Here is a 25,458-nt window from a genome sequence, read left to right as displayed (position 1 = left end):
TAGTACCCTTTCTTGTGTGCCCTTAACATCTCTCATTATATTGTTGTTGTTGTTGTTGTTTGTTAGTAGCAGTTGTATTGTGTGTGTGCATGCATGCACACCTGAGAGTGTGTGTGTGTATCTACCGCACATGCATGCAGGTGCTCCGAGATGCCAGAAGAGGGCGTTGGATCCCCTGGAACTAGAACAATAGGTGAATAAGAGCTACCTGATGTGAGTGCTGGAGATACAAGCAAGAGCCTTCTCCGCAGCTCCTAAACATGACAGCTCTCCATCAGCTGAACTGAAAACATGATTAATTGTTGGTGCGCTTGCATTTAACAAACCTGGCTGTTTGAGCTCCCTCCCCCCAGCCTCTTCCACAGCGCCCCGGGGCTTCACTCGACCCCGCCCCGCGCCCTGGTTGGCTGCTGGGTGGGAGGCTCGTTCCTTCGCTCCTATTGGCCGCCCAGGGAGGTGCGTCTCGCGTCTCGGGATTGGTCTCCTGGAGGAGGCGTCTCTCCCAGCTGTGCGCTAGTGGCTATTTCCGGAGTAAGATGGCTGCAGCGCGTGTGCTGGGGACCTGGAGCCGGAACGCCGTCCGACTGGTAAGCAGGATTGTTGAGGTTGGGAAGGGATGACTTGGTAGATGTTATCTGGAGTGCTGTGTTGCTTTCTTCGAGTGCCGCGCGTCCTGTGAGCAAGCGATGGGAGGATGCATGCAAACAGAAGGGCAGCGAAGGTGGCGCTCCGGTGAGGCTGGGAACTCGCTCCTTTCTCTTCCCTGGGCGCGATTCAGTGGCGATTAGCTTTGGGCGATTAGCGTTCCTCCCAGGGGTACCTACATCCTGTCTTTTGGCCTGCTTGCCTTTGCTTGAGTGCCTTCTAGATGGTAGGCATTGTGATGAGCGCGGCAGACACAGAGATAGATACATTTGTTTGGGATTTGTTGAGTACCTACCTCGCGCCAGACGCTGGCACTGTTAACCTGATCTCAGGCAAATTTTCAGTGTGGAGGAAGAGAAGAGAAAAAGCAAGACCGTGCTCTGTAGCTTGAGATTCACTGGGGGCTGCGCTCCTTGTTCCACACTAGCTGCCGTTCCAACTTTTTATCAGCTATTTGCCACCTCCATTTGCGTGCAGTTCCCCCTCATAGGCTTTTAGCAACAACCGTGGCGGTATCCCATTAAGTTTCTTCCAAATTACATTACTTCTTGGATACCGACTTTCCCCATCCCCCTAGATGTTCCTACAGCGGCCCTCCTGATCTCACAAAACCTTTTCTCCGCCTGCTGTGTGTACTGGGCGCTGGGGACATAACTGTAACACAGATAACCGCCGTCCCTTTGCTCCTGAGATTGTAACCTAGTAAAGGGGAACAGGTGAGAGGGAGGCCGGGAAAGACAGAATGCCACGGCTTTAGCATACATCAGAGAAGTGTTGTTATGGAACAAGTGCTCAGAGCAGTGGACACCTGTGCAGGAGTGGGGCTCAGAGAGGAATTCCTGAGGTGAGGAGATTGTGGAGAAGTAGGCAGTAGTCAGCCCAAGAAGAGTCTTGTGTCAGCAACTCTTTACTAGGTGTTATTGGCAGCTCTTCTTCTCAGAGGCCAGTTTCCCAATAGTCTTCTTAACATCTTTAGTTTCTTGGTTCCACTGCCCTCTTTCTCTCTCCAGCTTCTAAATACTATCTTAAAAGGAGTCATAGACTACACAGACTTCAGTCAACAGTGGTTCCATAAGTTTACGACAGACCTGAGAATTTCCCATGACCTTTTCCATCTTTTCATGTGTGTGGATACACAGACACAATGGTGTTACAATTGCCTATAGTGTTTGGTGGAGTGACACGCTGGACAGGTTTGTAGCATTAGAGCCAGCGTATAGCTTAGGTGGATAATAAGCTAGACCATTTGGTTTGTGTAAGCCGAAGGTGCACTCATAGACTAAATCATGTAATAATGAATTGCTCACAGACTTTCACTAAGTGATGTATGACTACTTTCTTCCAAAAAAAAAAAAAAAAAAAAAAAAGCCCTGGCTTTAGCCTTTGCACTTTTCCTACTGCTTGTGTTATCTCTCTCACTTCTTTGAATATATTCATCAGCTGTGTTAATGATTTCTGACATACCCTAGTCTTCCAAATGGGTCATATATTCTGTCCAAGAGATTTCCAGTTGCACAATATGAGGTGTTTTTCATTTGTAAGCGACACAAATCCAGTGAATGGATGGGACATCATTTGTGCATATAGAGGACAGCTGACATACGTGACTGTCAGAATCAGGGCTGATGTTTTAGCAGTTCATTTGACCTTTCCCATATGGCCATAAAGGAGCTACAACAACTCATTCAGTATTTAAGGCAGGAAGGAGGATGACGTAAGGCTGTTACATGGCTACTGCTAGCAGAAGGTTGCCTGGAAAAGCTAGCCTTTAGCCATCTCACAGTGTGCCATGATGCCTCAGGGATGCAGACCTGGGCTCCAGAATAGAACCCTCAAACCTGTTTCTCTTGATTCTAGCTTCCTTAGATCTGAAGAAATTTAGCCGCTTTTACCACAACACTCCTAGGTGCAGGTGTCTTAGTATTTCCTAATTGGGCCTCTGGCCTCTGATGTGGCTCTTTTGTAGTTAATTTCCCATAAGCCAGCCATAATGATCTGATAAAATAATGCACACATTCGATTATGCCATGTTCTTGCTCTTTTTAAAAATGTCTATAAGCCACATGACTGAGGAAATTCATGATCCGGCTTGTCCCACCTCTCAAGCATCATTCTTTATTAAAAGCCTGTTTATTCTACCCTTCATCCTCCTCTTACCCACTTTCCTTTGATTCCCCTTTCCACATCTTTAATTGTCCCTCTTTTACTTTCGTGCACTCGTTCTTAAATTTGACATATGAGACAACATTCTGTATCTGCCTCTGTGAGTACAGTTTATTTCATTTAACGAGATGATCTTGAAAAACTGTTTGCTTTTATTTTACCTCTTTACTGGACATCAATTATAGGCACCAGTGGAATAAGATTAGATTAAAAGTAACATTTCTATGCACAGACACACACACTGCTCGTTCCAGTCCCGACTCTGACAGTGCCCCCGCTTGCCACACACTAACCTGCATGAGAACCCTGTGAAATAATTAGCTGAGCACACACTGTGCTCTCTTGATTCCAGACCTTTGCTCATATATTTCCTCTGCCTTGAAGACTCTTGCCTCATCTGCAGCTCTGAGGTGTCCTGGGTTACTCCCACTCAGTCTCCAATCTTACTACAAGCTAACTCCCTCCAGCTAGGTGCCCTTAGCACACGCTACTGTGGCTGTGTTCGTTGCCTGTGTGCTTCACTTGCTTTATCGTTCACTCTACTGGACACTGCATGTGGAAAGGAGTCTCATGTGTTTCCTTCTGTAACCCCAGTACCCCACACATTATGTGCAAGTGCACATAAATATTTGTTGAATGTGTCAGGAAAAGAAATTTTTGCTTTACTTTTTTTTTTTTTTTTTTTTTTGAGCCAGGATCTCCGTGTGTAACTGTGGCTATCCTGGAACCCAATTTCTAGATCAGGCTCTGAGTGCTGGGATTAAAAGTGTGCACCGTCTTCCTGGCTTCTGTTCTTAACTAGTATGATAGGCCCTCTCTGCTTTAAATTTGTATTTCCTTTTCTCCTTTCTATTGCCTTTTAATCTTTTCACTTTTGCTAATTTTTAGTCTCTCCCCTCTTTCTTGTCAAAGCCATCCAGTTGCTATTAATTACATAACACCCATTGCTGCTCAGTAGCCTTTTCTCAGGCCCTGTTGATCAAATCTTTCAGGTGCCTGTGTTTCATGTGTCAATTGACTACAATACTGCCTTGGCCACTTTCTCTCCAGACTTTACCTGTAGTAACCTGTCCTCAAACTATTAGTAGACCATTTCTTAATCCTGCCTCTAATGTGACCCCCACCATTGCATAACTCCCACTCCTTATCCTAGCATTCACAGACATGACACCAGCAACCATTAAGTATCCACTGCTTTCCTTTACAAATCTAAGCAAGCCAAGCTACTTGCTGCTCCTGCAGCCGTGCTGATCACCTTCCTGCTTCAGGTCCTGTGTTTACTAAACTTCCTGGGCCTTCGAAGTGCCCTTCTGTTCTTTGTTATTCACCCTTAGTGTGCAAGGTCCAATTTACATCTTCTCCAAGGTCGCACTGACCCTCCTTCACCTCTCCACTTAAATGCTTTCCCCCACAACTACTTTGTTTTGGCTTATAATTTCTTATTACAAAGAAATAATAAGAGCACACATGACTATGCTTGGGAGAAAGAAGGAATTGTTTCTCCTAGATTATAGCGTGGAAAGAAAGGATTCTTTCTCCTGGCAACGTGATGTGTCAGTAAGAGCCTGGGTTTTGCCATCAAGTTCACTTGGCTTCAGAGCTTAATTTTGCCACTTCATTGCAATGTGACCTAGGACAAATAACTTCACCCTCTCTGTCAACTTCTCACATGAGGGTAATAAGTCATCTTCAGGAGATAATGTGAGCTGGAGAGAAAGCAATGTGCCTGGTACACAGTAAGCAAGCAGCCCAAGTGCATTTTAATTGGTAGTTTCTATCCCCCAGTCTATTTGTAGTTCCTCAGTAACAGCTGTGTTGATGAAGGGAGAACCTTCTACAGTTTGAGTTTCTTCCAAGGTTTTAAAGTGAGCTATGTTATTTAAATCGAGATGAATTTGTATACTTCATACTTTTCATTAAGCACCTCTACATTGTGTATCTGAAGAAGCAGAGGTGGTTACTTTTTTGTTGACCAAGAGCCAGGGTTGAGAACGTTGAGGAGAAAGGAAGGACAAACACAACAGGGTGTTTGGAGAGTCCTGTCAGTATCTGCTCAGCTTTATGTTGTCAACTTAAATGACTTATAAGGCTTTGTTGCTCCTAAATGTTACTCTTGATAAGAATGAAATATAGGCACTGGAGACAGGTGAGATGGAAAGACACTTGCTACACAGGTCTGAGGACCTCAGTTCCATTGTTGGAACCCATGTCAAAAGCTGGATGGGGGGGGGCGGGGGTGGAGAAATGGCTCAGTGGTTAAGAGCACTGTCTGCTCTTCCAAAGGATCCATGTTCAATTCCCAGCTTGCTGGCCAGCTAGCCTAGAGTATGCAGCTAGACTGAAACAGCAAGAGAGCCTCAAAATGAGAGGAAGGAGAAAACTGACTCCTGAAAGTTGTCCTCTATCTTCTACATATGTGCACTCACATTGTACACTCACCATAGGCATACATACGTACATACATACATACATACATACGTACGTACATACACATACACAATAATACCTCATAGACAAACTTTGGGCAGAGTGTAGGGAATCTTATGAAAGAAGGAGGAGATAGAAAGACCTGGAGGGGACAGGAGCTCCACAAGGAGAACAACAGAACCAAAAAGTCTGGGCCCAGGGGTCTGTTCTGAGCCTGATAGTCCAACCAAGGACCATTCAGGAGATAACAGCTCAGACTCCAAGTAGGTTTCCTAGTAAGGGAAACAGGGGCTGTCTCTGACATGAACTCAGTGGCTGGCTGGGAGGGGGGGCAGAGGGGGAAGGGCGGTCTTACCAGGCCACAGAGGAGAACAAGGCAGCAAGTCCTGATGAGACCTGATGGGCTAGGGTGAGAGGGAAAGGGAGGAGGACCTCCCCTATTAGTGGACTTGGGGAGGGGCATGGGAGGAGAAGAGGGAGGAAGGGCAGGAAGGATTGGGGGGTGGTGAGGGAGGGGGCTACAGCAGGGATACAAAGTGAATAAATTTAATTCATAAAAAATATTTTTAAAAATTAAGTATTACAAAATTGAGTTATATGTACGTGGGAGACTGTAATTCTGGCATGTGGGAGGCAGAGACAGGAAATCCCCAGAGCAAGATGGGTAGGGAGACAAACTGAAGTGGTGAGCTCTGGGTTCAGCGAGAGTCCCTGCTACAGTGTATAAGGTGGACTGCCATCAGGAAGACAGTCAGTGTCAAGCTCAGGCCCCCATGTGCACATGCTTACATACGTGCACCCATAACATTTGAACATGAAAACACTTGCATGTGCACACACATGCCTATGGGAGTAAAGAGATGATTTCAGATGAGCTCTTTAAGGTAAAGTCAGCATACATAATTTCAGAAATGAACCCTCAGGTTTTCTTTGCTTTCAGAAGTCAGAAATAACTGCCACTCAGTAATTTAAATATAGGTGCACATACATACGTACATACAGGCAAAACGCTAATACACATAAAATAAAACAAATAATTTTTTTAAAATTAAGAACTTAAGTATATTCTATAGTTAGACTTTTACTTTATATTATTATTATTATTATTATTATTATTATTTTGGTCTTTCAAGACAGGGTTTCTCTATGTAGCCTTGGCTGTCCTGGACTTGTCTGTAGACTAGGCTGGCCTTGAACTCATAGAGATCTGCCTGCTTTTGCCTCCCAGGGTACTGGGATTACAGGCATGTGCCACAACTCCCGGTTTCTTCTTCCTTTTCCTCCTCCATCTTCTTTTCTTTTTACTTTTAATGTTATATTACTTGCTTTTAGAAAAAGAATAAAATCCTCACTTACAAATATATATGAAAATATGACTTGGAGCCAGGTGTGGTGGCACACGCCTTTTATCCCAACACTCAGGAAGGCAGAGGCAGGCGGATCTCTGTGAGTTTGAGGCCAGCCTGGACTACATAGAGAAACCCCTGTCTCAAAAAACCAATAAAAAAAATATATGACTTGGGAGATGTAGGTGGGAGATCCCTTGAGCCCCAGTGTTCAAGACTAACCCGGAGCCAGACAGTGGTGGCCCCTGCCTTTAATGCTAGCCCTTGGAAGGCAGAGGCAGGCGGATCTCTGAGAGTTCCATTCCAGCCTAGTCTACTCTGCAAAGCAAATTCTAAGACAGTCAGGACTGAAATATATATATATTGATTTTATATATATTGTCCTAGCATATATATATAGAGAAACCCTGTCTCTAAAAACAAGAAAGCAAACAAATAAAAATATAAAAACCACTTAAAAAGAAACAGAAACAAAGAGTGTAAAGTCTGGCTGTCCTGGTGTAGGCCTTTAATCCCAGCACTCAGAGGCAGGTGGATCTCTGAGTTCAAGGATAGCTTGGTCTGCAGAGTGAATTCCAGGACAGACAGGGCGACACTGAGAAACCCTGTCTCAAGACTATCCTGGGCAGCATAGGGAAGTCTGTTGCCACACCCCAAATAACTAATGAACACAAGTGATAGGATGTTCTCTAAGCAAAAGTAACTTTTGTATAAATGAACGTTTTAAATAAATAAATACCAGTTTTCTTAAAAAGGAAAGAAAGCTAGAAATTATTGTAGTTTCTATTTAAAAGGTGAGGCAGTATTCGGATTAATAACACTGAAAAGTTAACTGTAAGAATAAATTATAAATTAAGGACACATAGGTTTTGCCACATAACCCTGAATGTATTTAGGCCTAATGTCTTGATTCATCCTAAGGCATTATAAAATGAGTTAACAGAATCATCTATATCAGCCAGTGAGAGGGCTGAGGAACAGCTCTGCGGTCCGGACAACTGGGTTTCGGTCCCCAGCACGCACAGAGCAGCTCACGACTGTCTAACTCCAGAGTTCAACACCTCCTGGCTTCCAGGCAGCAGGCATGCACACGGTACACATGCGTACGTGTAGGCAAACACTCATATGCACAATATGGAAATGAGTGTCTCTTAACAAGAAATATTGTTTGTTTTTGTTTTGTTTTTCTCTTTGGTAGACTTGTGTTGGCTATTTTCAAACATGTAATAACGTACATGTTTTGAAGCCGAAGTGTGTGTGTTCCTGTTATCCTTTGCACAAGTACAATCAACCGCACCACTCCCTGAGAACAGCAGCTGGTGAGTTCACTCCCAAAATAGCGTGTCAGAAAAAGTCCCGATTCTTCTCGGTAAACAAACCTTTTTACCAGAGTTAAAGAGTTGTCCCTGTATTTCTATCCATTTCCTATTTTCTGTCCCTCTCCACTCTGTACTTTCCCGTAACACTTGTGTCTTTTTACCATCGAGGCTGGGTTATACCCGGTCATCTGTTCTTTTTTTTTTTTTACATGATTATTTTTACATATGAGTACTCTGTTTGTATGTATGCCTTCATGACAGGAGAGGGTAACAGATCTCATTACAGATGGTTGTGAGCCACCATGTGGTTGCTGGGAATTGAACTCAGGACCTCTGAAAGAGCATCCAGTGCTCTTAACCTCTGAGCCATCTCTCCAGCCCCCGGTCATCTGTTCTTTATTCTCTGATTTTCTAGGTACAGTCATTAGCACTGATGTGACCTCAGTTAAGGTAAATTGTTGATTAATAGAGTCATCTGTACGTCCTTGTGCACAACCCTTCTGTTTGTGAGGTAAAACTTTTTTTGTTTTTTTGAGATAGGGTTTCTCTGTGTAGGCTCACTTTGTAGACCAGGTTAGCCTCGAACTCACAGTGATCTGCCTGCCTCTGCCTCCCGAGTGCTGAGATTATAGGCGTGTGCCGTCATGCCCGGGTTGTAAAATGAAACTTAATCTGCTGTTAGGATGGCCTGACGTAATTAGCCTGACTGTCTGAGCGGACAGTCCCTGCCTTTTATCTGCTTACCCTTCTCCCAGTTACCTAGCCAGTGTAAATAACTTGAAGCCTCAAGTAGTAGATTTGGCAAAGGCATAAGAGCTTTTTTTCTGCTGGTCTATTGAGAACTCTGACACAGAACTCTAGATTTCGTTACATACTCAAGCATGTGGCAGATACAAGGCCCTTAGTGCCTGCTGACAGCGACAAGCAGGGAAATTTCTAGGCAGGTTCTGCCCGGTTTTCCTTGCTTCTGTATGCCATCCTCAGTCACCTCAGACAATGTGAACTTTACACTGACCACTGTTTTTGAAGCGATTTGGATCTGTTTATACAAGCACACTGTGTATGTCTTTTATCCCTGGCACAACCTTGATACTGTGTATAGTAATTTATTTTGGTAATTGTATAGGTGGAAAGTGGGTGTTTGTGTGTGTCTGATGTGTGGTTTGTGTGTGTGTGGTGGGGGGCATATTTGTGTGTGCTATGGGTGTGTGTAGTGTGTGTGGTGTATGTATTTGTGTGCAGTTAGTGTGGTGTGTGTGTGGTGTTTGGTGTATGTTTGTGTATGTGTGCAATGTATACTGTGTGTGTGGTATGTGTGTATGTGGTATATGTCTGCTGTGTGTGTGATGTAGGGGGTGTGTGTTGTGTGTGTATGTGGTGTATGTATCTGCTGTATGTGTGTGTGCTGTGTGTGTGTGTGTATGGTGTATATATAGTGCGTGTATGTGTATGTGTTATGTGTGTGTACTTGTGTATGTGTGTGGTGTGCAGTGTGTGCTGCGCTGAAGATGAAACCTAAGCCTTCCTTAATTAGGCTCACTCTGTTCAAGCCAAGACTTCCCCTTTTAACCCGGACCACTTGTTACTTCCCAGAGAAAGTAGAGGCCACTTAGGAGGAACAGCAACTTCCTGCTTTGTCCTCTCAGCACTTCTCATGAACGCGTTTGTCGATCGCACGTTACGTGAGCTCCTGTTTGTTTGTTTGTTTGTAACTGGCTGTCCTGAACTCGCTACACTGTGAACATTCATTCAGGAAGTGTTTGTGGTCTCTTGTGTGCAAGGGACACTGCCTGAGGGACATACCAGTAGACAAAACAGGGATCTTTACACAGGACAGACGAAACAAAGTCAGTATATGTTAAAGGACCTGCTATCTTTGTCACTCAACATCCTTTGAAGGCTCTCTTACCTTGCTTATGGAGAGAAGAAAGAAAAGTCTTAGGGATGATTTGGCAGAACATAATTTGTGCATATTAGAAGTGCTTAGGCAGGGTAGTACATATAATCCCAGCACCTGGGAGGCAGAGGCAGGCAGGTTTCCGAGTTCGAGGCCAGCATGGTCTACATATCGAGTTTCAGGGCAGTCGCGGCTACAGAGTAAAACCCTGTCTCAAAAAAGACAAACAACAACAGCAGTCATAAGTAGTTGCCTGATTGTAGTCATAAATACAGCAGGTGGAACCTTTATCCCAGCACTCAGGAAGCAGAGGCAGGCAGATCTCTATGAGTTTGAGGCTGGCTTGGTCTACAAAGTGAATCTAGGACAGGCAAGGCTACACAGAAACCCTGCCTCAAAACAAACATTATCCTCATCATCATCATGAAAATAATAATAAATAAATAAAAATATGGAGGATGGTTACTGGAAGTAAGAGGTCTCACCGAGAGCAGGCCATTTTTTGTACACTGGTATTGTTATAGACTGTCAGGAACTTCTTAGGAGAGACATAATCCTATCAAAAAGCATTATTTGGCAAGTTAGAAAACATAAGTTCTGTGGCAGTGGGCCTGTGTCTTGAAGTAACTTTTGTAAATCCTTGAAGTAACTTATCTATGCTTTTTAAAAGTATAAAATGCTGGGGCTTTTTTGTTTTGGGGGTGGGTTTGATGGATCAGTTGATTTGGTTGACTGTAGGGTGGATCAATTTCTGCCTCTGCTTGAGAACACATTCTAATTTTAAAAATAAAAGCATCTATTGATAATACATATTTAATGAGATCGTTTCCTCTTTGTTTTTGAAGTACTGCAAGGACAGGTTGTTCAGTTCAAACTCTCTGACATTGGAGAAGGGATCCGAGAAGTAACTATTAAAGAATGGTAAGTTAATTTCAAATGGTCTTAAGTCAATGTAAAATTAATTGAATGTATAAAAAGTACACACTGAGAAACGTCTTTGCCAATATGCTGGTAGCAGAAATTAGTCCACAGATAACTTTCTTTGATGTGACTTATTAGTGATTGTTACTTTATTTTATGTATGTCTGTTTGCCTGCGTGTATGCATGTGCACCAGGTGTGTGCCTGGTGTCCTCAGAGACCAAAAAGAGGGTAAAGAATCCCCCAGTTATAGATGGTTGTGAGCCACCATGTGGGTGTCAGGAATTGAACTCAGTGCCCTTGATGAATGAGGCATCTCTCCGGTCCCTGCTTTCTCTTTTAAAAAATCCTTTAACTGTTTAGTTTTTACTTCAGCTAAAAAAAAGACTGATTTTTAAGAGATAATAAACTGCTATAAAACCAGGGCAGAACAACAATCAAATCCAGTGCTGCGAGCCTGCAAACCAGGCACACCACCTCTGAGTTACACCCAGCCTGTCATGGCTTTAAGCATAATCTAATGCATGAACTCATAATTCCTTCCTAGTATTTTAAAATAATCCTGTCATCTAACTTCGCTAATCAAGAAGGCTTGATCCATGTTACCTGGCAAGCCTCGCCTGTAGGCTTACAAGACACATTTACCTGAAAGACACAAGTGAAAAAAATTCTCCTGAAAAACTTAAAAAATTAGGACTGCAGAGATGACTCGGAGGATAAGAGCATGAACTTCTCTTCCAGAGATACTGAGTTCAGTTTCCAGCAACTACGTCTGGCAGCTCACAACTGCCTGTAACTTCACCTCTAGGGGGTCCTATGCCTCTGGCCTCAACAGAAAACTCTAAGTGCCCTCGTGTTTGCGTGTCCCTCCAATTAAAAAAAAAAACTTGTAAAATTATGTAATATAGATAGAAAAATAACAGGTAGATGCATGCATACATACATAGATGCTTGGAGCAAAAGTCAGGAGTCTTCATCCTTTTGTGTCTTTCATCTTATGAGGAAAAATATTTCTTGGTACTGAACTAAATTTTAAAGGTTTTTATTAGTAGCAGTTATGATGACTAAATAGATTTCTCTCCCCTCCGCCCAGATAGGATTTTGCTTTATAGCCAAAGCTAGCCTCAAACTTGCCATCCTCCTGCCTCAGCCTTCTGTGTCCTCAATGCCAGGATACTGGTTGTTCCGATGCTCAAGGCTCAAAGATTGTTTAAAGAAGCAGACTGAGGCTGGTAAATGTCATTTCTTCTACTTAGCAGTCTTTGCTTTGTAAGCAGAAGATTTTAGTAACCAGCCTTCCTTGATGTCTTTCCCGGTGCTGTGTGACCATGGGGTGAGCCATGGACTCAGAGGAGCCTGGCTTTAAAACTAGCTGCCTCATCTGGGACTCACCTGTGCTCTGCTGAGCCACTGTCTCCCCACGGTGTGGAGTCAGGTAACAGTCATGGCTCTTGCCATGATTCAAATATAATGTCTAGGAAATGTCTCACATTCCAAAGGACTGTGTACATTTGAGTTATTAATGTTTTACTTCAAGACCAAGTCTACTCTTGGTCTTGAAGCGATTCATAACACTTCCTAATTTCTATCTTATTAATTTTGTAGATCTACGTGCATAGTAAAGGGGTTTAAGGCTCTTAGAAGAGGAAATTGTTTTTTTCCTAATGAGACTCTTAAGGCCAGGCCTGGTTTTCTCAGCTACTTTGAAGGGTGAGGCTGGAGGATCTCAAGTTTGAGGTAAGCCTGCACTACACAGAGAGAATCTGTCCCCTGCACTCCACATCTGATAGTTGTTTTGTTTGTTTATTTCCCTTTTTTTTTTTTTTTTTTTTTGCATCTCAATACATAGCCTAGGCTGGTCTTGAACTTGTGATCCTCCTGCCTATGTCTCCTGAGTGACAGGGTCACCAGTATGCATATCATGCCTGGCTCTCAAACTCGCCTAAATGACAAACATGTCACATGTTTCCCGTGAGTCCTTTAAGAATTAGTTAAGAGTTTTCTTGACCAGCATTTCCTCTCTAACTTAATATTTACAGATGACTGAAAGAAAAATGTGTACATTATATTATACTTGAAAAGTGCTGAAAATAAGATTTTATCTGAAGAATAGCGTGCCCTCGCATGATAGTGTAATCCCGGCACTTGGGAGGCTAAAGCAGGAGGATGACTCTGCTGAGGCCAGCCTCAGCTGCATAGTGGGGTCCTGGAGAGCAAGAGACTATGATAGCCACATAGTCGGGTCACTTAAAATAATCCATTCTGCTAATGCTTGCTTTTTTTATTGTAGTGTGTAAACCATATATAGTTTATGTAATTACTAATAAGGTAAGATTTTTTTCTGTCATTTTGTTGATGTTTCATGTGTTTGTGTTTATGTATTTTGCTATCACTACCTTCTTAACTAGATATTTCTGGTGTACTGTTTGAATTCTCCTTTTAATTCATCTGTCATTACCTTTATTCTTCTTCATTTCTTCATGGGGAATTGACTTATTGTTCAGTATTCTTAATTTCAGCCAGAATAATTCTTAATATTTCCTGAGAGGTGAATGTGGCAATCGCTAGTTTTATCCGTTTTAGTTCTGGGAAAGTGTTAATTTTTCCAAAGATTTAATTTTATTATTTTTACACTGTGTGTGTCTATGTGTGTTGTGCATGCATGCATGCATGTATGCATGTGCGCACATGCACAAGAGTGCAAGGTACCCTTAAGCTAAGAGTTATGAGCGAGCCCTCGAAATGGAGTTACAGGTGTTATGAGCCACCCGATAATAGGAGCTGGGAACCAAACTTGGGTCCTCTGTAAGAGCAATACATCTTGGCACGCTAAGATGGCTCTGAGCCATCTCTCTAATTCCTCCTTAGTTTTGTTGTTGTTGTTTGTTAAAGATGTATTTATTATATAGTGTTCTGCCTGCGTGTGTGCCTGCACACCAGATCTCACTATAGATGGTTGTGAGCCACCATGTGGTTGCTGGGAATTGAACTCAGAACCTTTGGAAGAATAGCCAGTGCTTGTAACCTCTGAGCCATCTCTCCAGCCCTCCTCCTTAGCTTTAAGAATAGTTTTCCTAGCCATAAGATTTAGTTTTCAGATGGGGTCTCTGTTTCTAGCCCTACCTGGACTGGAACTAACAGAGATCTGTATGCCTCTGCCTCCTGACTGCTGAGGTACTTACTACACCTGGCTCAAGAAAATATAAGATTAAAAGATTTTTGATTTGTTTATTTTTCTTGATGTATATGAGGATTTTGCCAGCATGTATGTGTGCGCACCACATCCCTGATGCCCACAGATAACAGAAGATGATGCCCATCCCCTGGAACTGTAGTTACAGACAGTTTTCAGCCACCACGTGGGTGCTGGGCACCAAGCCTTGGCCCTCTGCGAGAGAAGCATGTGCTCTTACCGTCTCCATCCCCCTAATGTAATATTTTTCAGGGCAGTCTTTTTCTTTCACTCACTCATTAAATGTATAACCTTCCCCTTCCCAGAATTCTTGGATTCTGATTAGAGAGCACCTCTTCATCTCAGGAGCCTTCCCTTTTTGTGGTTCTTATCTTGCTTTCTAGAGTCTTTTTATTTTGGTGTGTGTGGCTGTTGCTCTCTTTGAGTTTATCTTTGAAATCAACTCAGCTTCTTGCGTGTGTATATCAAGTTTTGAGCTAGTATTTTATTTTTTTAAATTTGCTCTTGTACTTTATATCATTTTCCTCTTCCTTCCCTCCAAACTCTCCCATATGCCCTTCCTTACTCTTTTTCAAATTCATACCTTTTTTAAAAATTGTGTTACATATAAATGGATATACATACATACATTCATACAATTTCTAAATACATAAATAGAACCTGTTTAGTCTGTATAATGTCACTCATTTGGTAATGGATAATCAATTAGTGCGCTCTCCCTGAGAAAGACTGTTTCTCTTTCAGCATTCCTTACTTGCCTGTAGTTCTTGGTGTAGGGTTGAGGCCTCATCGTGTTCCTGTCCACTTTGGCTTCTCTATTGTTATTGTCCTTGTTTAGTTCATGTTTAGGCTGCCATGCTGCTGAGACTTTACGGGTGTAGCTTCTGACATGACTAGGAGACATAGTCTTAGGGCAAAGTCGCTGATCCTCTGAGTCTTACTATCCTCTGCCCCCTTTTCCACAAGAGGAAGGCTTTAGTTTTGAGAGTGTTCTCTAGATGCATCCACCGGTACTGGGCTCCACATCTCTGCATTTTGATTGGTTGTAGTTTTCGATAATAGCCTCTGAGAAGTTTCTATAGTAGGAGATGAGGACCACACTTCCCTGTACATATAAGGACAAATGTTTGGAATGTAACTAGCGATTCCTCTGGCTTAGTAAAATGGAGGTTGTAGGTTTTCCTCCATGACCCATAACTTCACTAACCTTGCTAGTTGTCTAGGTTTTAGTCCTGGCCACAATTACGCTGTTCTTGAGCGAGCCTTGGCTCTAACTAGAGAGCTGCTGGTTGCCAAGGTGAGCTCTGCTGCACACTGCACACCGAGGGTTATCGTGCATGCTGCTCTCTGGTGTGGTGCACAGGTGTCATCGCTGGGGAGGACTGGTAGTTGCCTCCCTCCTTTGGAAGCTTACATGACTTTCTGGAACCATGAGAGCTAGTCCTCAGGGAGGAGGCATTCAGGTCAGTTCTAGCTCAGGAGCCCCGGGGTCTGAAGTGCGTGGTGTCTTCAGCAATAGGGACTTGCATTCCACCTCGAGGGAGCAAACAAGGGTGTGAGCAGCAGTCTGTAATGTTTGGTAAGTCTCTTCGACAACCCTGAAACAACTCAAAAGAGGCCTTCTCTGAGGCTGGAGAGATGGCTCAGCAGTTAAGAGCACCAGTTGCTCTTCTGGAGGACCCCGGTTCACATGGCAGTTCACACCTGTCTAGAACCCCAAGATCTGACACCCTCACATAGACATAATATATGCACTAATGCACAATGCACTAAAACACTAATGCACGTAAAAAAAAAAAATAACTTTTTAGAAAAGAAGGCCTCTCGTGCCTGGTTAGATTTTGTTAGATTTTGTCTCTCGGAAAAAGGCTGGTCAGCTTACATGAAAAAAATTTCATTTATATTAAATGAAATAATAATACATTATTTATACACAGACTTATGTATACTACACATTTGTTTTGTTTTATTTTGTTTTTGTGTTTGTTTATAAAAGTAGGTAGTTAATAGTATCTTCCTTGTGGCCTTTTCAGACGTCATATTTTTATGTCACTTTCTTCATTCCTTCTTTTGTATTTATCTCCTTTTCTCTAATTAGTGCCCCTCATTTTTCCAGTTTTCCCTATCAAATCCCTTGTACCCTGCTCTTCTCTCTAGTGCTCCTGACTTTCCTGTCCTAGCAATGAATGGTCCCTTTTTACCTTGAGTGTTTCTGTAGGTACTTCAGGATATGTGTTCACATCTGAAGATTTGGATCTTGGAATCTCAGATCAAAGAGACCATGATGTTTATCTTTCCATACCTGGTTTACCTTAGTCAATATATTTTCTAGTTCCATTCATTTACCTGTGAAGTTCATGATTTCTTTTGTCTTTACAGCTGAGTATCACATTTTCATTATCCTTTCATCAGCTGAAGGACATTGAGGTGTTTCTGTTTCCTCACTCTTGTGACTAGATGGAGTAGTAGGCAGCAATAAACATGCTGAGCAAGTATCTGTGGTGTAGGACGTTGACTCCTTTGGGCATATACCAAGGAGTAGTTTGGCTCACTCATATGATAGATTTATTTTTAGCTTTTTGAGAATTCTCCACAGATTTTCGACTTCTAAATTGCCCTAACCAATTTGCAGTCCCATCAACAGTGAAGGAGGGTTCCCTGTAACAGTAACTTTTATTTGGCTGAGGTAATTGTCATTTTGGAGGCTTCCTGCCTCCCTCCATCTGCTAACCTAGGCCTATTCCTGGAAGCTTCTAAGCCTCCATATAATCTAATCTAGGCCTAGAATGTTTTCAGTCTCTGAGACTTACTGCTGAATAAGCTCACCTTCCCTAGCTCTTCCTGAACTCTGGCTGTTCTGGTCCATACTCCTAGCCAAGCTGACTGATTCAATCTGGCTTCTCTCAGCTTCTGACTTTTTGCTCTGTTTTGCCTCAAACTACCTCTAGCAATCTGTTCTAATCTGGCTTCTTCTCATTCTCTGCTTCATTCTGTCTTCACCTTTGTCTACCTTGTTGTACCTTCAGCCTCTCTCTGTAAAACTTTCATGGTAAAAACTGCCTCTGGATTCCACAGACTGAACTGCTGAAAATTCAACTCCACTGCCCTACCTCTCAACTCAACCCAAGGAATTGCTTAAACAGAACTAACTGGAACTCAGAGGTCTGCATGTCTCTGTCTCCTGAGTGCTGGGATTAAAGGCCTGTACCACCATGCTTGGACCTAAACTTTTTTGTCTCCTGGGATTAAAGGCACATGCCTCCCAAATGCTGGAATTACAGGTGTGAACCACCACCTGGCTATAGGGTCCTTATAATAGTTATTCTTATAGGATGATTGTCCTGGTTTAATTTTGTTCTCCAGTTCCCTCTACCTCACACTCCCTCTGGTATTTGGTGTCAATTGTTTTCTTGGTCTTTGCCATTCTAACTTGGGTAAGATGAATTCTCGAAATCGTTTTGTTTTGCATTTTCCTAGTTGCTAGGGACAATAAACATTTTTGAGGTATTTTTGGCTTCTTTCTTTCTTTCTTTCTTTCTTTTCTCTCTGGAACTCTCTGTTTGGCCCCAGGCCCAATATATATATATATATTTTAATGATTTTTGTGTTTTTGACTTTGTTTTTTGAGTTCTTTATATATTTGGGATATTAATCTTCTGTCAGATATGTAGCTGACAAAGATTCTCTCTCATTCTGTAGGCTTTCTCTTCACCCTGTTGACTGTTTCTCTAGCTGTGTAGAAGCTTTTTAGTTTTATGAAGTCCTACCTATCCATTGTTGGCTTTCTTACACCTATGTCCTATGGAGTGTAGCCTATGTTTTCTTCTAGGATTAATATTTGGTCATTATTTCTTTAAAAATTCTTTTTTCTTTATTTTATTTTTTTCAGACAAGGTCTCACCATGTATCTTGGGCTGGCCTCAAATTCATTATCCTTCTGACTCGGCCATCGGTATGCTGGGATCACAGGTTTGTGCTATCATGCTCAGCTTCTTAAGCTCTCATTTCTGACCCTCTTGTGTTTCCTCCTAAGACACCAGCACGTGTATTATAGGATATAGTATGCTCTATGGTATTGTCTCGGGAATCCCTAAACTCTGTTCATTTTTCCATCTCATTCCTCAGCCTGGAAAAAATGTCTCAGTTGACTGAGTCTTAGATTTGTTGACTCTTCCTTGTACCAAAGATAATCTGCTGATCAACCCTTCAAGTAAATTTTTATTTTAGAGAGTCTTTAACTGCAAAATTTGGTGGTTTTTGTCATATATGTATTTCTGCCACCTTGTTGCTCTTTTCTGTTTTAGAGGACATCATTTTCCCATTCTTCCTTCAATCTTGGGACATTATTCCAGTTCTTTGTTTTTTTAAGGCTATAGCTGGACTAGGCAAAAGACGATGGCATTAGAGCAAGTGAAAATCATGAAAGATGAATATTGAAGACATCATCGTCATTGTTATCATCATTGTTGTTATTTACTTCTAAAAACATTGTTCATTCTTTAAGACTGATAAGAAGCTAATACAGGTTGAATATATTTTATCTGAAATGTTTGTGACCAAAACTACTTCTGATTTTTGTATTGTGGATTATAGAATACTTGCTTAGTCTTCATCAATTGACCATCCAAAATCCAAGGTTTTGAGTGTCATTGTTTGGACAAAACGAATCTCAGATTTTGTGTTTCTAATTAGGTATGCTCATTATGTAATAATATATTGTAAGCAAAAATAGCACTCAAATATAACATTTGAAGAACTTATTTACCTGAATATGTAATTAAACCCTGGAATAATGGGTTTAGTTTTGTTTTTAATTTTAGCATTTGTTAGGGGTTTGTCTGAAACTCTGAAAGCCACTTTCATCTCTTCCAAAACATTTCTTGATACACCATCTGGTGTCAATGCTGGACAAGATGATTTTGATGTCACATTGCATTTACATGAACATGTAAGAATGAATGACTTGTAACCATGAGTCTTGATGTTAAAGTGTCTGTGTATCTTTCTTCCAGGTATGTAAAGGAAGGGGATACCGTGTCTCAGTTTGACAGCATCTGTGAAGTTCAAAGTGACAAGGCCTCTGTCACCATCACCAGCCGTTATGATGGCGTCATTAAGAAGCTCTATTACAATCTGGATGATATTGCTTATGTGGGGAAGCCACTGATAGACATCGAAACAGAAGCTTTAAAAGGCAAGCATGTTTTGCTGCATTTATTACTGCTTTACTTTTGTTGCTGAATCCCAATATGAAATCCCAGCCATGACACTTACAAATAGATGTGGCCAAAGGGAATTCATTACAAGATCCATACAGAGGAAAATACAAACATTAGCCAGTTCCATTGGTGTCAGAGAACTGGCCTTCTATTTCAGAAGTTGATCGAGCGCATCATCTTGAGAAATAGATTTAGCATCGGACTGGGAGAAGTTCTGTCGTGGTGTAAGGGAGATGGCTAAGTGGGTAAAGTGTCTTCTACACAAGCACAAGGGCCTGAGTTTGCATCCCTAGCGCCCATGAAGAAGCTGGGCATGGCGGAATGCATCTGTAACCTTAGAGCAGGTGAGTGCAGAGGCAGATCCCAGGAACCCACTGGCCAGCCAGGCTGCCAGAAGGTTCAGTGAGAGACCTTGTCTCAAAAACTAAGCTAGAAAAATGATTGTGGAAGACATCTGACATTGACCCCTGGCCTTGATGTGGTAGTTTGAATAGGAATGGCTGCCCTCCCACAGATAATGTGTTTGAACTCATGGCCCACAGGAAGTGGCACTCTTAGGAAGTGTGACCATGTTGGAGGAAGTGTGTCACCATGGAGCAGTCTTTGAGGTCTCCTGTGCGCAAGCTACAGCCAGTGTGGCACACTGTACTTTCCTGCTGCCTGCAGATCCAGATGTAGAATTCTCAGCGCCTTCTGTAGCACTTTGCCTTCCTGCACGCTGCTATGCTTCCTGCCACGATGAGAATGGACTAACTCTCCGAAACTGTAACCAGCCCCAGTTAAATGTCTTCCTTCATAAGAGGTGCTGTGGTCATGGTGTCTCCTCACAGCAATAAAACCCAACTAACACAGTTTATATACATCTGTCCAGGGGTAGGACTGCAAGTGTGGGCGCGTCACACAGTGAAAACTAGGGCTGGTTTGGCAGTATAGACCTTTAATCTCTGCGCTCAGGAAGTAAAGGCAGATCTCTGAGTTCCAGGCCACACAAGGATACATGGGACCCTGTCTCAAAAACAAACAAAAAAACAGTAAGCATTAAAAGTATTTTAAAATAAGTCTGTAATGGGATTCCTAAGGTAGCATTTGTTGTTTTGGAAATATTGAATAAAGACATAAGCAGACCACTTCAGAAGTCAGGAAGAAGTGTCTGAATGATAGTGGCTGGCAAGTTCTTCCACTATATTGTTTATATAATAATAATATCTAATATTATCAAATTTTTCTGAACTACATTTGTAGTGGTTTGATAGGAATGTATTAGGCCCATATATTTGAATGCCTAATAGTTATTAGGGTGTATAACTCTTTAAAAAGATTAGAAGGATTAGGAAGTGTGGCTTTGCTGGTGGAAGTATGTCACTGGGGTGGGTTTTGAGGTTTCAAAAGCCTGTAACAGGCCCAGTCGCTATCTGCTTGCAGATCAGGAGGTAGCTCTCAGCTTCTGCCCTACCACCAAACCTGCCATCATTATGGACCATCCCTCTGAAACTGTAATCAAGCCCCCAATTAAATGCATTTTATTCTAAGAATTGCCGGGGCCGGAAAGTTGGCTCTGTGGTTAAGAGCACTGGCTGCTCTTCCAAAGGACCTGGGTTCAATTCCCAGCACCCCCATGGAAGCTCACAACTGTGTAACTCCAGTTCCAGGGGAGCTGATACCCACCCCAACACACACACACAAGCAGGCAGAACATCAATGAACACACAATATTTTTAAAAAAGAAAATTTTTTAAAGGGGCTAGCAAGATGGCTCAGAGGTAAAGAGCACTGGCTGGTCTTTCAGAGGGCCTGAGTTCAATTTCCAGCAACCACATAGTGGCTCACAACCATCTATAGTGAGATCTGGTGCCCCCTTCTGGCATTTGGGCACACACGTAGGCAGAACACTATAAGTAATTAAAATCTAAAAGAAAGACTTGCCTTAGTCATTGCGTCTCTTCACAGGAGTATTGACTAAGACAACATTTTAGGTCCTTTTGTTTATTTTTTCCCTTTGAGGAATTCTAACTTTAAAAATGGGGCGGGGGGGTGTCTAAGAAACAGACCCAGTAAGGATATTTGGGTAATTCATTGAATAGCAACAGAGATAAATTGGAAAATGCCTGATGATCAGTGACAACTTGTAACTATTTGCCTGTGGTAGGGTAGAGAGACATGAGAAGGGTTAGAAAGTACTACCAAGGAATTCAACCTAATTTTTTAAAAATATTTTACCTATTTATTTTGTGCGCATGAGCATGCTACGATGCACACTCAGAGATCTGAGAACAACTTTTGGGAATTGTTTTTCTCCTTCTATCATACAGATCCTGAGAGTCAAATTCAAGTTGTCAAGTTTATAAACAAGTGTCTATACCAGTGAGCTATCTCGCTGGCCCCTGGCTTGCTTTTATTTTTTATTTTTATACAGAGTCTCCTTATGTGGCTTTGGCTGGCCTGGAACTCACAGTGTAGTCCAGGGGGGCTTGCAAATTCCTCCCAAAGGCTTGTGCCACCACTTCTGATCTGTACACTCTTGAGGGTGAAAATGTGTTGGTCGTCTTTGATCCTATTGATGATTCAGGGGTATATACGTATTTAAAGCTTATTAACTTCCCTATTTTGCATATGCAGTTTGTTACCTCAGTTCTATCTCAGCAAATCTCTTAAAATTAATAAAACTGGATAGCTAGGCTCATGAATTTAGGGAATATTCTGGACAGTTCTATTGCATGCTGGCTTTATTTTACATGTGTAACTTTTGTTTTCATACTTTTACCTTTTTATAATTTTAATTTTCTTCCTGGCACAAAGCGTTTTAGAAGGATGAATTAGATTATATTTTGTATTATTATATTACCTATACATGCCTGCACATTCAGCCACAGAAGCCAGAGATTTCAGACCTCCTGGAGCTGGAGTTGCGGGCTACCCGGCATCAGTGCTAGGAACTGAATTCCAGTCCTTTGCAGTGCGGTACATGCTCTCTCCAGAGCCACCTCTCCAGCATTTGAGAAGTAAAAGCAGAAGGACCAAGAGTTCAGGGTCATTCTTGGCTACTTAGTGAGTTCAAGGCCAGCCTGGGCTACACAAAACCCAGACTCAAAACCAAAACACAGTCTAAGGCATTGATACTCTTTCAAGCATCACCCCAGCACTGAGATTTTGTTTGACCTTCCCATAACTTTTATAGTGGTAGGAAGTGAGCTTAGGGCTTGTGGATGTCAGAAAAATGTTGTACCACTGTGGAACATCCCTAGCCCTGTTTTCCTATCTGAAGTAGTCCCAAGTCTTAGTCATAGACCAATAGTTGTGAAGTATGTGTGTGTGTTGTATGTACTTGCTCATGTGTGTATCTGAGCATGCCTATGGACACTGATACCCGGTGTTTTCCTCAATCAGTTCCCACATTATTTTGGTGGAGTGTGTCCCTCACTGAACCAGGAGCTCGTCAGTTCAGTCCTGCTTATTGGTCAATGAGCTCCAAGGATGCTTGCTTCCACTCTCATCCCAGTGCTGGAGTTATAGACACACACACACTGCAATGCCTGACACTTTCGTGGGTGATGAGGATCCAAAGTCGGGTACTTAGCTTTCATAACAGGCGCTTTTCTGACTCGGCCATCTGGCCAGCCCCGCCACGAAGCTTTAAGACATGGTTTTGACTGAAGTTGTCTAACCTTGCTTCCAGATTCAGAAGAAGATGTTGTTGAAACCCCCGCTGTGTCCCATGAGGAGCACACTCACCAAGAGATAAAAGGCCAGAAGACGCTAGCAACGCCTGCCGTTCGTCGGCTGGCAATGGAAAACAATGTAAGTCTCCCGAAAACTGAGGTCTGAGACTGCATAGAAAGGATACATTTGCGTCTTCTGAAAAAAAAAAAAAATCTCTCTTTGAAATGGTTTAAGCTGGAATTCACGAAAGCGGTTGCTATGTTAAAGTAATCGTGGCACAAAATCACTTGGGAGGGGGAGGAGAGACCGCTGGACTGTTAAAGCGTTTGCTGCTCTTCCAGAGGACCAGGGTTCACAGCCACCACCGGCAACTCCTGCTCGAGAGTATCTGATACCATCTTCTGACACCTAAGCACACTTCAGGATGTGATATAAAGTCACAGAGACATATACACCAGGAAAAATAAATCTTAAAAAAATAGGAAAAAAATGACAGGACAGTATGAACTTAGTACTTCTTATTCATTGAATAGCATGGTGCCTTTATGCTTTCACAGAGCTCGGTAGCAGCAGCAGCAGCAGCTAACATTTCTTGAATCTTTCTAAATATACCAGCACCTTGGGGCTGGGGAGATAAGGTGGCTCAGGCAACGGAGTGCTTACGGCACAAATCTGAGGACATGAGTGTGATCCCTAGCTCCCTCCTAAGAAGCCTGGCACGGTGGTGCACATGTGTAATCCCAACACTCAGGATGGAGAGGTTAGAGATCTCTGCGGCTCACTGGCTACCCAGTCTGGTTTCAAGTGGCAACTCAAAAAATATGGCGGACAGCTCTCGAGAAATCACGCCAGAGGTAGCCTCTGGCCTCCACGTGCACATGCTCAGGTGTGTGTTTGTGTCCCCACACTCATATGAATACACACACAAAAAGCACATCAAAAAAGCAAACACGCACATAGTGCTATTTTAGGTTAAGTCAGCTAAAAGCACAATTTAAGAATCTGGATGCCTGTGCTTGGTTTCCTAAAGAAGCAAAAAGCTATAAAGGGAGTGAAAGGATAGCAAAGGGCTGAGACTGAAAACGAGAGCGTCATGGATGTGGTAACAAAAATCTGCCACGCCACACCCTGCTGGCACCAGGAGATTTGTATTGTCTCTGTCCATCTGTATGTTAGTCAGCTTTCTATGCCTCCAACAAAATACCCACAGTACACCATCTGATAAAGAAGAAATGTTTAATTTGGCTCCTAGTTTCACAGTTTTCAGTTCACGAACAATCGGCCCCCTTGTGTTAGGTCTGTGTTCAGTACATCAAGGTAGGAGTGCATGGGGGAAAAGTCTCGCTCTCCTCATGGCCGGGAATTGAGAAGGTCATCCACAATCCCATAGTAACTGGAAAATCTCCCAGTAGACCCCCAACTCAAAGTTTCCAACTCGTTCTAACAGCTCCAAATTGAACCAGCTTTATATTACTTATTTTTTGTTTTGTTTCTTGAAAGATAGGAGCTATTATGTGGTCCAGGTTGACCACAAAATCGCTGTATAGCTCAGGCTATCCTCATGATTTCTAGTCTCCTAACTCAGTCATCATAGCACTGAAAGTACAAGTGATAACCACTATACCTGTTGGGCACAGGCCTTGAACACAGTCCGTGGGGATGTTCCAGGACCAAACTGTAGACTATTCTGTGGCTCTGCAGTGGATAAAATGCCAGGCATCACGGCTCCCTGACACTAACAGGTATTTGCTTGTCTCAGCCTTCCACATAAGAAGCTACTTCGAGACCTCCACTAGAAAAGCAGCCAGTGCAGCACACAGCTGACCATGCAGTCAGCAGAGTCCAACAGGGACTGTCATCTCAGAAAGAGTGGGGTCACTCTGCTGTCACCCCAGCAGTCATCACAGTCATTATTTTAAACACATGTGTACCAGGCTCCATCCACATTATCTCTGCTTCTTAACCACAGCTCTTCAGGGTGTTTGGAATCCACTGTTTTGCTGGTGAGAAAGGACAGCGTTAACTTGTCCAAACTCAAAGTAAATAACAAAACTCTTGGAGGAGAGTTCTGTTTACACAGCCTGAGTTCTTCCCACTCTGCCCAGCTATGTGGAAAATTTCTGAGAAAAGTAGTTGTTGCCAGGGGGAAACAAAAGGCCAAATGTTTGTATTGTGCACATGTGTAATTGAACCATAGAAATGTTCAGTTCTCCTGCTTATGAGGAACTATTCAAGAGAGAACCCTAAGATGCGTTCTGCCTTGTGTGCTCAAGGGCAGATGCTCCACAAACTTACCTTTTTAGGGGGAAAGTTGTAAATAGATGCTCGGTATCTCAGACTCATTTAGAACTTGCTGTTATAGCCCAGTCTGGCTTTAAATTCACAACCCTCCTGCCTTTGCTTCTTTAACACTAAGATCATAGGCCTGTGTCACCATGTCCGGCTTCTCTCTTTTCTTTCACGTTCATATTTTCATTTGTTTGTTTTTAAATTTATTCTTCTCTCACTCAATACATCCTGACCACAGTATCCCCTCCCAGTTCATGTAGTTCCCTAAACCCCCAGCCCAGATCCACACCTCCTGCATGTCCCAGAAAAGTGTAGGCCCCCCAGAGGCGTGGCTGTTATCATCGGAAAACATAACAAAATACCATAAGCCAAGACACAAACCC

At 42.6% G+C, this 25,458-nt stretch overlaps 1 protein-coding gene across 6 annotated transcripts in view; it reads left to right on the top strand.

Moving 5' to 3' along the window:
- The first annotated feature begins 468 nt into the window (after positions 1-468).
- The window catches only part of Dbt (dihydrolipoamide branched chain transacylase E2), a 35,830-nt gene continuing 10,840 nt past the window's right edge, over positions 469-25,458 (top strand). The window contains exons 1-5 of one of the 6 annotated variants that reach the window (XM_021642708.2): positions 469-587; positions 7,780-7,900; positions 10,643-10,718; positions 18,923-19,104; positions 22,803-22,924. In XM_021642708.2, coding sequence (XP_021498383.1) covers positions 537-587; positions 7,780-7,900; positions 10,643-10,718; positions 18,923-19,104; positions 22,803-22,924 — 552 coding nt within the window. In that variant the 5' untranslated portion in view covers positions 469-536. Of the gene's footprint in view, positions 588-7,779; positions 7,901-10,642; positions 10,719-12,322; positions 12,455-12,970; positions 13,046-17,161; positions 17,192-17,799; positions 17,880-18,922; positions 19,105-22,802; positions 22,925-25,458 lie in introns of those variants that run through there. The other 5 variants (XM_060392840.1, XM_060392838.1, XM_060392839.1 and 2 more) reach the window with 5 other exon arrangements.

This window comes from Meriones unguiculatus, chromosome 10, assembly GCF_030254825.1.
Source record: "Meriones unguiculatus strain TT.TT164.6M chromosome 10, Bangor_MerUng_6.1, whole genome shotgun sequence".
NCBI lineage: Eukaryota > Metazoa > Chordata > Mammalia > Rodentia > Muridae > Meriones > Meriones unguiculatus.
Note: the sequence above shows the minus strand (reverse complement) of the source record. Positions and strands in the feature narration are given on the sequence as shown.